Source organism: Mytilus californianus, unplaced genomic scaffold, assembly GCF_021869535.1.
Source record: "Mytilus californianus isolate M0D057914Y unplaced genomic scaffold, xbMytCali1.0.p SCAF_10, whole genome shotgun sequence".
NCBI classification, from domain to species: Eukaryota; Metazoa; Mollusca; class Bivalvia; order Mytilida; family Mytilidae; genus Mytilus; species Mytilus californianus.
This window is the reverse complement of record NW_026262582.1, coordinates 71721254-71737830: the sequence shown is the minus strand read 5'-3', so window position 1 is coordinate 71737830 and position 16577 is coordinate 71721254. Positions and strand designations below refer to the sequence as shown.

General features: G+C 32.9%; 1 protein-coding gene across 2 annotated transcripts in view; it reads right to left on the bottom strand.

The window, feature by feature from the left end:
• Nucleotides 1-16577, bottom strand: part of LOC127718473 (sodium-driven chloride bicarbonate exchanger-like) — a 67200-nt gene that overhangs the window by 28809 nt on the left and 21814 nt on the right. For both annotated transcript variants that reach the window (XM_052224518.1, XM_052224519.1), the window contains exons 3-12: nucleotides 12453-12600; nucleotides 11764-11924; nucleotides 10987-11202; nucleotides 9681-9784; nucleotides 8882-9127; nucleotides 6845-6991; nucleotides 5922-6013; nucleotides 4305-4479; nucleotides 1818-1951; nucleotides 152-722 (exon numbers count right to left, since the gene is read on the bottom strand). In XM_052224518.1, coding sequence (XP_052080478.1) covers nucleotides 152-722; nucleotides 1818-1951; nucleotides 4305-4479; nucleotides 5922-6013; nucleotides 6845-6991; nucleotides 8882-9127; nucleotides 9681-9784; nucleotides 10987-11202; nucleotides 11764-11924; nucleotides 12453-12598 — 1992 coding nt within the window. In that variant the 5' untranslated portion in view covers nucleotides 12599-12600. The remainder of the gene's footprint in view (nucleotides 1-151; nucleotides 723-1817; nucleotides 1952-4304; nucleotides 4480-5921; nucleotides 6014-6844; nucleotides 6992-8881; nucleotides 9128-9680; nucleotides 9785-10986; nucleotides 11203-11763; nucleotides 11925-12452; nucleotides 12601-16577) is intronic.

Sequence of the window (16577 nt, the reverse complement as noted above, 5' to 3'; positions counted from 1 at the left end):
GTGAAAATGGACGTCACACTAAACTAATAAAAATGAACTAAAATTAAAAAAAAAACATACAAGACTAACAAAGGCCAGGCTGTCTCATTGGCAATCGTACCACATCTCCTTATTTTTATAATATTTTTTTATTATTTCTTATTATACATACCATTGTAGAGAAATAACGTGTTTTTTTGAAAGACACCAATATTTTTGCAATTATAAATGTTCCAAAGAATAATATACCGGACATAAACAACACATCCGGGACATACTGATAACTATCACATCCGTTTCCATTTAAAATTCCGCCATAAAGTGAACAATTTGAAGGTGCAATAAACTGATGTGAAGGCATTTCGTCTCTTGGTGAGCGAGTTACTATATCTTCATTTGAGGATAGACTGAGAGAAGCCGATCTGACATGACGAACTAACAAGCCTTCTTCTGGATTTGGTGTCGTTGTTGGAATGGTAAAATTGTTTATGATACAAAAACATCCACTGTCAGTTGCTAATTCAGTATTACGGTGAACTGGATAGTCTATCCCGATTTTATATAACTGCAGAAAGGCTTGGTATATAAATATGAGTGCAATGAGACAAGCAAAACATTCTTCGGTAAATCTTGTTATGTAACGAACCAATGAGCTTAGGTCAAACGCAACAATGATAAGGATTAAAAGTGCAGTCCACAAGCCTACCCATACACGTACAGGCATAAAATCCCATTCATGATCTCTGAAAATAGTGAAATCAATAAATATAAGTTAAATATGTAATGGATTTAGAAGGCATGATTTGAGGTAAATAACAAATCTAATGATTTGCCCTTTGATAGAAGTGTTCATTGACATAGACCTCCTGTACTGTCCGATATAAATACTGAAATACAGATAGTGTCTACAATCGTGAAGTAACGGAGATCCATCTACGTTTTGAAAGATAATCATTATCAACGTGACCAGTTTTAAGGATGTTCGCTTCTCTGCTTCAAAATAACAAGCTTTTTAAAAGACCGTTATACAATGATAGTATGTAAATAACGGAATTAAAAAAGCCCCCCTCCCCCTCCATAAAAATATGAAAATCCGTGTACTTGTTTTTGAGATACAATCAATTGAAAATTTGGCGGGAAATGATTCTCTTTGGAATTTTCATACATTTATATTGTTACTTTTTATCTTTCAAAACCTATGAAAAAATAAAAATAACAATTAATTTATAAGATTTTCAAAAATAGATTTTCGGAAATCTTTTGTCTATGTCGATGTCAGTTTTTAGTTGTAATCTCTGTCCTGCCTTTTTATTTTTCACTCTATTCGGTCCTGACTTTTTTTTACCTAAATTGTCATCCTGACTTCTTTTTTGCAAATCTCTCATCCTGCCTTTTTTTTTTACTCAAAACTTCTGTCCTGCCTATTTTTTTTCAAATTTCATCCTAGCCCTCCCTCCCATAAAAATCAAATGGTAGCTCCCTTATGATAGACTTTAAACTTGAAGATTTATAAAATAATAAATGAAACTAACACGTTATACACTTTATAAATTTGGTTCGTCCAATCGCTTTCCTGGATTTACCTTTATCAGAAATGCTAAAACCTAAATATATGGGGAAAAACAGGAATGAAAAAATAAATAAACATAAGGAGCTATATGACAAAAAAAGTTACTTAGTATTCTTCGATAGTTTTGGAAATTTTGTTTATCGTAATTTTTTTTGTCTTTTCCTTATGTTTCAATCTTTAAAACTTTATTTGGACCCAAATCGGCAAAAAAAAAATACACCCTACCGTCAAGTTATTTGTAACGGCAAAGTATTAGAAATAATCTTACTTGCAAAAATTATACAGTATCATCTCCAATACAAGCATAGGTCCTGTACTTCCTAGAATATTTAGTGGCTGTCCAGCAAATAGTGCGAATATAACTCCTGTAATTGATGCTGCCAGAATACATTCAATTGTTCCCTGTAAAAAACGTTAAGGAGGATAAGTATTCCTGCTGAAAAGGGGAAATTCACTATTGGGAAATTTAAATCACAGTATTTATCGACAATCAAGTGATGAACTCGCCGTTCGGAATCAAAACGATTGTGCGTACATCAAAGTGTTCCCTATTTATACGTTAAGGAAGAATTTTGTAATTTTGTTCACAGTAAAATAGAGATTACAAAATACTGTGACACTGTTTTCTTGCATAGATACATTAAATATACGTGAATTCTTCAGATTTCAAAAGAGCTTCTGGAAACTTTAAGTCTCGGTCATTCTCTGAAATTAATTCTGTCAAAACCTTCAATTTTCCAACCCTTTACACCACCATACCACATGAAATAATCCCCAATGTCTCCATAAAAAAGTTCATCGGAAAATACCAAGACCTAGTAGATGAATATTCAGTGTCTACTTCACAAATAATACGAGATGGTCTTGAATTATAAACTCTATGTGCTAAAGTTGTGTATCTTTTTATTTACTTTACAGTTTTCCCTCCATTTGTTTTCGCGCTCTAATGTTTCTTTTGGTCGTTTGACCTTTAACGTGACTCGGTATTTATACATCCCGCTATCGGGTTTTTGATTTTGGGCGTTTCTGGTGTAGGCGGGTCCTGAGTTGCGACTCGGATGCAAGAGGATTGTACATTGCTGTTTCCATTTTGTTTACCCTTGTATTTATATTTTACTTAATTTGTACTTTATTGAGAAAGTGTGTACTGAACGATTAAGTACTATCAACTACAAAAACTTTTTTGTTGGCGTCTTTGTCAAATTTGCTATCAATTAAATCAACCGTTTTGAAGGCGTCTTTGTTAGATTTATTTGTTTGTTTGTTTGAAGTTTAAAAAGTTGTGTTGTATGTCTGTGATGATGTATGTTTACACAGTTTTGGCTGCTGGAATCCAAATCATTGTCACATTAACCTAGCTGTCATGTCTGTTTGGGTTGCTCACCCAATTTGACAATACGGAACTAAAAACAACAGTCATACAAGTTGGAGGTTTAGCTAGATATAAAACTTCGGAAAATATCTGTACCAAGTCAGGAATATTACAGTTGTTTTTTCACTCGTTCTGTGTTTCATAACGTTTGATTTTGTCAGTGTTTATGGACTTACCCCTTATTGAATTTACCTTGGAGTTCGGTATATTTGTTATACTTTTTTAATAGATATAGGAAGATGTGGTATGAGTGCAAATGAGACAACTCTCCATCCAAGTAACAGTTTATAAAAGTAAACCATTATATGTCAAGGTACGGCCTTCAACACGGAGCATTGGCTCACACCGATCAGCAAGCTATAAAGGGCCCCAAAAATTACTAGTATAAAACCATTCAAACGGGAAACCCAACGGTAATTAAGTATACTGTCCTTATTAGAAAAGGGAAATTCACTTTGGGAAAATTTAAATCACAGTATTTATCTACATGCAGTGATGTTATCAATTCGCCGTTCGGAATCAAAAAATAAAATAACAAAAATATTGATTTCAAGGAAAATTTCAAACGGAAAATCCTTTATCACATGGCAAAATCAAAAGGTTAAACACAGCAAACGAATGGAAGAATTTCATTGTTCGTACACAAAAATAAATTTTACTTTACATCATTGGTTAAATATCTATTGTTTTTAATCCCTCACAGTGCATATCTCTTGATGTCCGATTTCAAAGTATTACCAAGATGCATTATATTTACTTTGTAAATGCCACATTGATTATGACTATATAAACATCTAGATGAAACGTAGGTGATCTACGAATCAAAAGTTATATATCCTTTTTGAAATATTGAATTTTTGAAATTTGTATTAGACACAGTGCTTGTAAATACTATAGTCAAACAAAAAGATCACTTTTGTTTTCATCGTATCGAGGTCAATGCAATCTAATTACAGATCCTGTGTCAACACTTTGCTAACAAGGATCTGTTAACACTCCATTTTACTTTCTGTTCTTGTAATTATTTTATCAGCCAATGAAATTTCAGCCTTCAAAATTTTGAAGGTGTGTATTAAAATGACAAAACATGAGAATACCAAAAGGTCTTTAAAACAGAAAGTAGAACGGGGCGTTTTCAGATTCAGTGTAAGCGAAGCTTGGACACAGATGTGTATTTTAATCAGAGTGCTATCAATAAGTCACTTCAATTAGACGCAATGCATATATGATCGTCTTGATGGGGGTTTAGAGAATAGAGAATGATGGGCCATAAAAAACAAAGAACAGAAGAAATGGTCTTGAAACTGTAAGATAATAGAAATCAAGGTCCTCGTATATCCAGATTCTGTCATTGTAAGAAATCCTTAAAGAAGAGACGCTTACCATAGAGCCATCTGTTGCGTCTGATAGAAGTCCACCAAAGGTCACATTAGGGGTTAATGTAGCTAAGAAGAGATAAATGAAGGATGCCACACACTGTATATGTAATGAATCGGTAAAATCACTTTTGTAGTACGGAAGTTTACGTTTTACGTCAGCAATGAGGCCACCAAATACTCTGAAAGATAAAAAAAAGTTCATCTGCAAAATTTCAAGGGAGACAAATCAATTGATTAATTTCTTATGTCCGGAACGCTCAAACCAAGACATAAATTTTAAAGCCAAATTACTTAATTCATAAACTGAGATTTAAAACTGTATTTAACAACTATGGGTACTTAGTAATTTGAATCAGCAGTAATATGAACCCCACAACATTCTGTTTGTGCCTGTCCCATGCCAGGAGCCTGTAATTCAGTAGTTGTCGTTTGTTGCTGTATACCATATTTGTTTTTCATTTATTGCGTTTACATTTGTCATTTCGGTGCCTTTTGATAGATTATGGGTTTGCCTCGTTGTTGAGGACAGTACGTCCGTGATCTTTAGTTGTTTACTTCTATGTCATTTGGTCTCTGGTGGAGAGTTGCCCAATAAGCAATTTTACCACATCGTCTCAACCCAAGCTTCATTAAAAATAAGGAGACGTGATATGATTGCCAACTGGACAATGCCAATCAGCCGTTTTAAAATCTAAAGGATTATGAGTAATTTCATTGTTCATACTCCAAAATGAAAACAATGTCATGCCATTGGCTGAGGTTCCGTTGTTTAATACAGTTTTAACCAATCACAACGTTTTGGTGTATACTTTTGAAAATATTACCCACAATCCTTTAGATTCTGAAACAGCCAATTATTGTTCATGTCAGTTCTAATATAATACAAGCATGACTGTACGTTCTAGTCTTCACACATCTGCTTGTCAATTCTTATTAAATACAAACCTGCCTGTTAATTCTTATTAAATACAAACCTGCCTGTCAATTCTGATTAAATACAAACCTGCCTGTCAATTCTTATTAAATACAAACCTGCCTGTCAATTCTTTTAACATACAAACCTGCCTGTCAACTCTTATTAAATACAAACTTGCCTAACTTGCCTGTCAATTCTTATTAAATACAAACTTGCCTATCAATTCTTAATAAATACAAACTTGCCTGACAATTCTTATTGAATACAAACTTGCTTGTCAATTCTTATTTAATACAAACCTGCCTGCCAATTCTTATTTAATACAAACCTGCCTGTCAATTCTGATAAAATACAAACCTGCCTATCAATTCTTATTAAATACAAACTTGCCTGTCAATTCTTATTAAATACAAACCTGCGTGTCAATTTTTATTAAATACAAACCTGCCTGTCAATTCTTATAAAATACAAACCTGCCTATCAATTCTTGTAAAATGCAAACCTACCTGTCAATTCTTATTAAATACAAACCTGCCTGCCAATTATTATTAAATACAAACCTGCCTGTCAATTCTTATTAAATACGAACCTGCCTGCCAATTCTTATTAAATACAAACCTGCCTGCCAATTCTTATAAAATACAAACTTGCCTGTCAATTCTTATAAAATACAAACTTGCCTGTCAATTCTTATTAAATACAAACCTGCCTGTTCTTTCTAAGGTGGGATCATCATGGCTATCTTCTTCATTCTTATTAATAACAATAGTTGCGTACGCTGGAGGTTTTCTCGATTCCTTCAATCAAATGTAAATGGAATTACGTACATGCTACGATTTTTCTGATGATTTAAAATTCAAATTATCATCACTCAAAGGGGTGTACCGAGTAGTTTCATACTATATTATTGAAATTTTAAGGACAAAAAACTATACATTGCATTAGAAATATCATTAACATGTGTATCAACTTAAAGGTTGATTAATAGATAACTGTTTACTTTACTTCCAGTGGCAAAAACTTGATGCATATTAATATTCAGAATGAAACAATATAACAATCAACCCAACATTTTAGTTCTTCAAAGTGGGTCACGAGGCCACCTAAGTACCACTAATCTAAAAAAAACATGTTTAACCCCGCCGCATTTTTGCGCCTGTCCCAAGTCAGGAGCCTCTGGCCTTTGTTGGTCTTGTATCATTTTTAATTTTAGTTTCCTGTATATATTTTGGTGTTTAGTATGACGTCCATTCTCACTGAACTAGTATACATATTTGTTTAGGGGCCAGCTGAAGGACGCCTCCGGGTGCGGGAGTTTCTCGCTGCATTGAAGACCCATTGGTGGCCTTCGGCTGTTGTCTGCTCTATGGTCGGGTTGTTGTCTCTTTGACACATTTCCCATTTCCATTCTCAATTTTACCTACGTAACCACCAATGAGTGCTTTAGCACTTAAAAAGTAGGATACTGACTTGGGTAGCATTTTCATACCTTGATGAGTTCAGTCTTACTTTCATTTGCCTGAATGAATTTAGTCAGACTTAGGTAGCATTTTGCCTGGAATAATCTAATCTGACTTGGGTGGCATTTTACTCTAAAATAATAAAATGATTTTCGTGATTTTTCCTACCTTTGTGGGAATTTCGGCTGGCGGTTCAATTCTGATGCTAGGGTCCCATGATCCAGGAGGCAGCACAATCGTTTGACTGATGAACTCCTGCAATCCTGAGAGAATATCATTTTTCTCCTCGGCACTGTAGGCAATCTCCCGGAAAATCTAATTGAACATAAATTATAATTTGGGATGATTTCCTTATCTACAAATACTTAAATGTGATTGGTCCGTTAGAATTTCTTTCCTTTGTTTATACTTCCATAGACATGTACCATGTTGACAGGGCTCTCGGTCATAAACCTTACTTAGTACTAGCAGTTCAACATATGTGCTTGACACATAAAATCCAGTATTTTGATTGATTAATTTCTGATTCTGAGTACGATAAGCGTGCTCTAATTTTTTCTGACCCCAAGGCCAGAACTACTTTCGTAACCTATATGAACCCTGCGTCGATTTCATTTTAATTTTCATTCCCAATATACATTAATGTGTTGCTGGGGTTCCACGAAATTGATGTGTAATGAAAAACTGGTCCGATGCACTCACAAATTGAACAAAAGTTTTCGAACGGACATTTATTTTCAGTTTGTGAGTGCATCGGGACTCGGCCCAGTTGACACGTTAGTTAATTCTAGGGATAATGTTTGTAAGTGCATAAGAGAGGCAAAAGATACCAAAGAGATAATAAAACGCATAAGACGAAAACGAACTGACAATGTCATGGCAAAACAACGATTACTAAACGAAAAAAAATAGATTGAGCAACACAAACCCCTTCTTAGATTATGGAATAGACTTTAAAAATTAAAATTGATAACATTGTTAATTTATTATATTATGATGTCGCTTGTAGAATTTCTTCGATTCGATTCTTTATCAAAAAAAATGTTGTTTCGTAAGCTGTAAATATCCAAAATTACATTTTATTTTTTATTTCATCTTTTTTAATGTTTTCATGTCCGTTTTATAAATACTATATTGTCTTGTTAACCAGATTTCAGGACACATAATAGTTAAGAAATGATTGATACACCAATAAAATACAATTTACTACTATTAAAAAGTACGATATTTATAAATAAAAATACAAACAAACATAAAACAATAAAATATGACAACGTTTGTCATTTACATGACGATGTGAGTGTTGTTAATCACAAGATGAACTGTTTGATTGTCTAGACTTAATGATAGCTGAGGGTCTGGATAGGGGGTCCTTCATTTCTGTATTCCTCAATTTTTTATGCCATTTTTCTCTATTCTTTATACTTTGTGACCATTATTCTCTAATCTTTATATTTCAGCACCTCATTATTCTCTATTCTTTATATTTTTGGTCCATTTTTCTCTATTCTATATATTTTTGCCCATTATTCTCTATTCTGTAAACCCCTATCCACACCCTCATAGCTAATTTGTCCTTGGAGAAATATAGTACCTTCAATTCAGAACTATAATTGTCCATTCAATTACTTGTTTAATCTAAATTTCATTTGTAAAGTAAGGCTATATGAGATATATTCTCATGCTATATTTGATGGACATGAGATATATTCTCATGCTATATTTGATGGACATGAGATATATTCTCACGAATAACTGGGAAATAAAAAGGCGACAGTAGTTTACCGATGTTCAAATCTAATTAATCGATTAGGAAGAGAAAAATATTTAAAAAAAACACACAGAAACTGGGAGAATTGCATGGACTCCAAAAAAGGATGAAACGGGTGTATCGACAGGTTAAGTGAATCTCCTATTATGCATGCATCAACCTCCATGCGAATTCACACTCTGCTAAAATGTCATAGTGAGGAAAGGACATAATCGGTCAAATAACCAAAATATAACAAAAAAGAACGATGCGTTACTATTGTTCTTCATTTCGCAGTTGCAAATAAAGCAGGCTTCTTTTAGCCATATATTTTGCTACAAATTTTAATTGGTAAAAGTTAGAGTTGGTTAATGTTTCAATGTTTAGTTGACATCACTTTGTTTAAAGCATAACATGATATGTAGGGTACATGCGCATTTATCATGATTGTTTACCTCATCTGTCATTAGTGCTCCCATACATCGACCAGCTTCTATTGCTGGTTCTAAATGGGCTTTAGGAACCAGTAGTATAAACAGGAAACGAGTTGGCAAGTCGACTTCCGTTATTTTTCCCAAATCCTTTGCCTCGCGCAGACGCACAAAAGCACACAGGTTGTTAGTAAGTTCTTCCACCTCGCCTACCATTATATTCATAACTTCAGCTCCGTCTGGAATCTTCCTTTTGAATTTTCTATTGGTCTGGATTTAAATAAAAACAAATAACATGAGTTTAAGAAATCGGTATTTTTATTTAAGATTTGGAAGATATATAATTGTTACAATTAGCAGAGTCAATTATAACATGAAAGTTTAAGGAAAAATGTCTGGAAAGCAGAACAAAGTATCGAAAGAGTATTATATACATTGGCGCCTGTTAAAACGTTTAAAGCCGCTGCATTTTTATTTTTTTTTATATAGATTAGACCGTTGGTTTTCCTGTTTGAATTGTTTAACACATGTCTTTTTGGGGCCCTTTATAGCTTGCTGTTCGATGTGAGCCAAGGCTCTGTGTTGAAGGCCGTACTTTGACCTATAATTGTTTACTTTTTACACATTGTGACTTGGATGGATAGTTTTCTCATTGGCACTCATACCACATCTTCTTATTCATACGTGCATGTATGTATATATATATTTTGAATTCGTTTGCATTTTCATACTTTTGTAACCCTGTTTTCTATGCAAGCCTTTTATTTTTATTATTTATAGGAGAGATATTTATTTTTTTATTATGAGTAACGTGATAACACACCTCTCCACCGAATGATAGTAGATTAGGATTGCTTGCTTTGACATCGCCATTTTCAATTCCGTTGGCCAGCTCAGACAGGCTCTGTGTGCTCGGCTGGTATCCTCCTTAAAATGAACAAATAAATAGATAAAAGGTAGAAGTAGTTAAAATCTCGTAAATTCATTTTGAATATATATGTAAAGTAAATTTGAAGGACAACGTGTTCTGTGTTTTACTTTCAAAACACATGTTCTACCTAGACAAGATGGGGTTGTGCACATTTCGTGACTGTAACTATTCGGACCATCTGAACTATGCGTTGTTCGTTCGTTGTATTTCTCTGCATACCGTTTTCCTTGGAATCACATGTTCGTTGTTCAAATGACGTGAATGTGAGCAGCTATGGGTTACCGTACGACCTTTCACAATGAACAAAATCCATACCGTATGTTCAGATATAAAAGGCCCCTGCATATCAAAGTTTAGCACAATTCAACCAAGGAACCAAACGGCCTCAATAACGACAAAACAGTTAACAAAAAACAAATAATTACAAACATCAACCCACAACAACCATTCAACTAAATGTGGTTGACTTAGGACAGAAACATAAGGAAGAGGGCATGGATTAACATGGATTTGTGAGCACTCAACCCTACGCCTAACATGGAACACTGGTGTAACAGTACAGATTTTCTGATATGTTTCTAAATTGCATCAAATGTGGGCTTTTTTACACGCATCAAAGGAATAATTGTGGTCTCCTTTTTATCCTAAAGGTACGACAAATACATTATAATTCTTTGTTTTTGAACTTTCTATGACAAATTAGACGATAATTAGTCTAACTTAAAATACATGCACAACATTATGCATTTTATTCTGCACTTTTGTTTCATCTAAAACCACTAATTAACAAAGATATATCTTTTAAAACACCTGCTTGAGTGTCAATCATGTAAATTATCGAGACAAATTAAATATTTTCAAATTTAAAATACGTCCCTGTTTTGCTATTGGGGTGTCATGCACAAGTAAGAGTAAAAACTGTTAAATTGGAAGTCAGAAACATGTGGATAAATAGCGCGGGTGTCTTATTGTCGAGTCTAACATTAAAATCTGACTTATCTCCGTTGGTGGTTCATATAATATAATCATCTCATATGATCATAACCTTTTCCTATATATAACTATACTAGTTTCCATTGGACGTTAACTACCCATCCTTCTATCCAAAAGAGGGATGGGTTATACGGGTTACGCCCGTCCGTCACATAAATCATTTTATTTTTCGCATTTGTCACATGATCTACTATTTCATACAAACCATTCATTCTACTTCTGATTTCCGGTGATGACGGCGCATCCTCTTCGTCACTGAGAAACGCCCCTTGGAACAGATTACTGGCTCTGCTTTGGTGGCGCTTTATCTGTCGTCTGCCGACATGCTGATGTTTGTGCCTTTTAAGCAGAACAGCTCTCACGTGATTCCATAGCAAACTATTTAAGCTTCCGTTGAACCGCCATTGCTCCAATAATGTGTCTGACAAAATATTAATAAAGTATGATACCCAAAATATGTGATTTTTGTAAGCACTGATTGTGACCAAAATAAAATAAAAAAATCATCATTCATGTGTTTTTTATTCCTTGTTTCAGATATTCAAGCATTGACGTGGTATTGTGGTATTAGTATAGCGATGCAAATACGTAAATATTCTAAGTTAATATTCGTTTATATTTTGCGTCAGTCAATACATTTCTTAAAATTTTCAAATCTCTATATTTCATTATTATTGTTATCGTACTTATAACTTTATTGTTACAAAACTCCGTTTGAACTTATTTATTTGTATAGTCAACATGCGCAAGTAATCAATAATTCTATATCTGCATTGAACCCTTGCTCTTCTAATTCAGCGACCCAGTACTATTTCTGGGAAACCAACTATAATATTAGAGTCTCAAATGGCGAATTTCGGAAATGACTTTCAGGAATGATTTAAAGACGTTATAAACTTAGGGAATTTGGCGGAATAAACAACAAAAGGAAAAAAAATAATAACAATAGAAAATATTAGTCCGACAATAAGCGACATCTTACCGACTATATCGAACATAGATGTCGCCTCTATATCTAGTAAACACGGATTAGATGCCACAATTAAATGTAACTCTGTCAGGTACTGCATGCAGATCGATGATACGTGTGGTTTTGACCATCTTTTTCCTTTTTCTTCTATTTCTTCTTCAAATTTCACCCATCTAGAAATAAAAAGTGAAATTTATGTCAATGTTCACCATGGATTTTCACCAGTGTGTAACATTTTGAGCACAATTATCACACTCAGACTAAGAAATCAACCAATCAAAATATTGGAATTAGTGTTTCGAGCTCAGATTGTGTGCTCCGAGTACCGAGTTAAGTTGTATGACCGTGAGACCAGAAAACGATACTGTCATATTCCTGACAATGCATGGAAGGCGTTAAATAAGTTTCAAAACGGAATTTGTATGAAGTTTAAGATTTGTATCAAAAGGAGACCGAATTGTATTCCCTGAAGTTCATGCGATTATCTGATTTTTTTTTTAAACTGATTTGTATTTTCTTATAGGTTTTGTAAGATTCAAACATCCGTAAACAATTTAGCAATCCTCATTTTAACATAATGAAATGTTGTAAGATGCATTGAGGACCCAATACACACAACTTTGACTACTTGCTTTGTATAGGTATGGACCACAGTTTTTATTTCCATTCACAAAACATTGAAAATGGAAACATGTTCTCACCTTCGTACCTCCTTCCAGACGAAGTCGTCATTGTAGTGACGCAAAGCGTCCATCTGACAGAATAAGTCACGTGGTTCAAGTTTCTCCGATACATCGTCAATAATTATTTCAAACGTTGGTGTAATTGATTCTATTTGTGAAGACATTTCTATAAAAGAAAACAATTCTTAAATGTTAACTAAAACACATTATATGCACACAAAAAAAATCACAAACCAAAGGCAACAAAAATGATAGCCAATAATCGTCATTTTACCATAACATGCATAAGCAAATTAGTCGATTTTAAATGAATCGTCACTTTACCATAAGCAAATAAGTCAACATGGCTAAAATCGAATAAGAAACTGCCCGAAACTTCCAATTTAGGATGCCTACTGCTAAAATTCGAATAAAAACATATCCATGAAATGAGGTGAAATTATAAAATAAAAGTCAATGTTTTTTTTTATTTAGATACAAGCAATATATATAAGTTAGTGAAAGTCTATATCTAGGTTGTTGTCTCGTTGAACTTTTTTCCACATATCATTTTATTCATACTTGATGTTGAATCATCTCATCGAGGTTAAACATGAAAATTCTGGTATACTAAGTATTTATGAATATCAGAGGTATTTTCTCAAATCTGCCGATGTGTATCGAAGTTGTTTAATTAATGTTGTAATTAAACACTGGTCTTTAGGAATACCTTTATCAATTATTTGAAGAAAAAAAAATGAAGAACAGAAAATGCCAACACGCGGCCAAACAACAATTTTCTTATGTTTTTGTAGGAGTATTTATCCTTACAATTTAAAAGCGTGTGAAAAAGCAATTATTCTAATCATTTACAGATCATGTTTATCGTTTTGAATTAAACAAAATGTTAATGAAACGTGTTTGTTCTATGCTGTTTATAAAAAGGGATAGCATGTAAACAAATTTTTGTAATCATATAAAAAATGTATAAAAGATCAGAGAATCACTCAACATGTATATAAACTTGTAAATGAGGGCTGTATGGAAGATTACAGAATAGAGAATAATGGGTACAAACTATTAGGAATAAAGAAAAATGACCCTCCAAAAAAAAAGGAATATAAAATAATGAGGTGCTAAAATATAAAGAATGGAGATTAATGGGCAAAAAGTATAAAGAATAGAGAAAATTGGCCTAAAATTAAAGAATACAGAAATGAAGGACCCTCATCCAGACCCCTGTAAATGATTAAGTGATAAATATATAAAATATGAATATTGGAGTTGACAGTGGATAACCTTGATGAATACCTTGACAAATAATTTTTCACACATTAATCATGCAATAACGATGTAACAAATGAATGTTGTGTACTTTTTATTTATTATGCTAAATGTCTTAGGTGTCATTGAGTTGAACAAGAACCGAAATGTTTTCGTTCTTCTTTTTCCTTCGAGACATTTTTTTACAGTGTTAAGGTAAAAAAAAAACCAGGCCAAAAGGCTAAAATATTGCATTCTATGTTTGATGAATTCAATAATAAAAAAAATGCAAAATCTAAGAATGACTATCAAAACTGACTAGTCGAAGAAAACAGAGGTGTTTTACCAACAAAAAAAAATGAAAAGACAATCAGAAGTCTACAGAACACTACACACAAAACTAAAGGCTGAGCAACACAAGCCCCATTAACAAGCGGGATAATATTAGATGCTCCGGTCGTGGAACCTTTTTTCAAATGAGTAAGCATCAATTGCAGATATGTCCTAATGTTTCATATTAAGATAGTATTCTCATTTGACAAAAACTTATTTGAAATGTTCTAATGCCCGACGAATAGTAAGACTTTATTTGCATATCAAAGTTTAAAATATGATTTCATTTTATTCTACTGCACGACATGCAATATATAACTAATTTGTTAGTAGAAGAAGCATACACTATACTGACTTTTTTATTTGAATTACAGTATTTGTTTGTTTCCGTTAGATTTACCATAGCCCATTTATATTTCGAAGATTTCGGTACACTTGTTAATCCCTGTTCCCATATCAAAGTAAACTGCATTTCCTTATAAAACTAAAAAAAATGAGAATTGTTTTACCTGAACTTATCTGATCATGATCTGATATACAAGATGATTTTACAAAGGAATTAATGTTTGTCATTAGAAAAATAAAGGGAATGACAGTATATGATTTGTCGTATTACTAAATCATTGAAAACGGATTATAGTGGACGACCTTGACGTATACCTTGACAAGTAATATTACCTTCGCTTTGACCTTATAATAATATCTATGTTGCCCTGTAGTAGGGTTAGAATATATGAGACAGATGAGAGTTAATGTGAATTATATAAATGAAGGTGACAGTACTTTTCTGTGTCCAAACTAGTACGTTCAAATTAAAAAAAAAATCTTGTTTGAATGATTATCTTTTACAATGGATGTCTTTACGGTCGGCTTCGCAGAAAACATGAAATGTTAAATTAGATTCATATAATGATAATAGTTGAATCAAATACTAGTACATGTTATTTCTAATTGGGCTATTAAACTAATCAATAAATCAGCATTTTTATAAAATGAGGTACAATAATTCTGAATCTTTACTAATATTATTTTCATATATATTTAAGTATTTATTTAAAATAAATAAGTCATCTTCTATGAAATATCTTAATGGTTGACAGTAAGATACGTACAATATTTGTTACTATTTCCTTTATCAGAAACAAGTACTGAATGAAATACCGAGACTACCGTGTTTTGTTTTTAAAGTATTTATACGTGATAATCAATTTTTTTAGTAGTATAAAACTATGTGAGGAAAATGTGTACAAAACCACAAACATAAAGATGTCGTGTTAACAATAGTTACAATTCCTGGTGACACGTCACCCGGTAAACATGATCAACCAATAATGCGTGACCTTGATCAAATCTCGCTCACGATTTGTTGACTTCTTACGGGATCTCTTCCGTTTGATGTTTACTTCTGGACATATGTACATGATTATCCACAAAATTTCCGTCAATTGTGAAGAAAAAAATATTAAACAATGTACATACAACTTCCGATCTATTAGTTTTGATCCGGTTAATGCACTTCAACATTCAGTATTCCTTATACATAACTCATAAAAATAAAGCTGTTATGTATTTTCTGCAAGAAAAATTCAAAATATGTTAGTATATCTTATATTATTCTCTCTCTCTCTCTCTCTCTCTCTCTCTCTCTCTCTCTCTCTCTCTCTCTCTCTCTCAACATTGCTATAAATATATAATGTTAAATGAAGGAAAACTTTATTTGTTTCTATCTAAGCTAATCAAGTGTCAAAATACAGTTTCTTTTCTTGTCGTCAGGCCTATAACAAGATTCTCAAAGGAAATGCAGTTCTAGTACATATACATTTTATGTTACACAAACTTTCAATGTTGGATAATTTGTATATTTTTAAATGCGTTTGTCAAAATAACTTGTTTGTATCTTAGAAGGTGTTAAAACAACACGTTTTACATGTTTTTAATCAAGTTTCATACTATAATTGAATGGTACTACTGAAGGAATTTAAATTTCTAACATATCTGAACAATTCTTACATCGATACAACGTGATGTAATAGAAGACATGCATGGCGCAGCAAATGTGACCTGTAGGCGGGAATGTTATAAAAGTCCATTCCCCCTGCAATTGCAAATGTAAATATTGATGTTTGTTATTGTTTTACATGTCTCATATTGTGATAAGGTCTTAATCCTTGCTGGCAAGGAGTCGTAATGAGTTTTTTATAAGTAAAGGAACTTATTTTGCATGCCAACGTCGATTGACCACATATCTTATTCGATAAAGCAAAACGGTATCCCGATTTAGTATACACTAACAAAAAAAACAAAAAAATACAATAAAAATAAAAATATGGAATATCTTATGACTTGGTTCATAATGGCATGTTGTACAATTTACGAAATGTTGACGACGGATATGTTGCAGTTTTAATAACCACAATCCTGTCCTGTTGTCCTCAAATCTGACATTACCGAATTAGACTTATCACCGAATTTATACTTATAATATGACACACGACCATGCGTTTAATGTGGAATAGAGTCTGTTACCCTTTGGGATCACCCCAGCTTTGTTGGTGGGGTTCGTGTTGC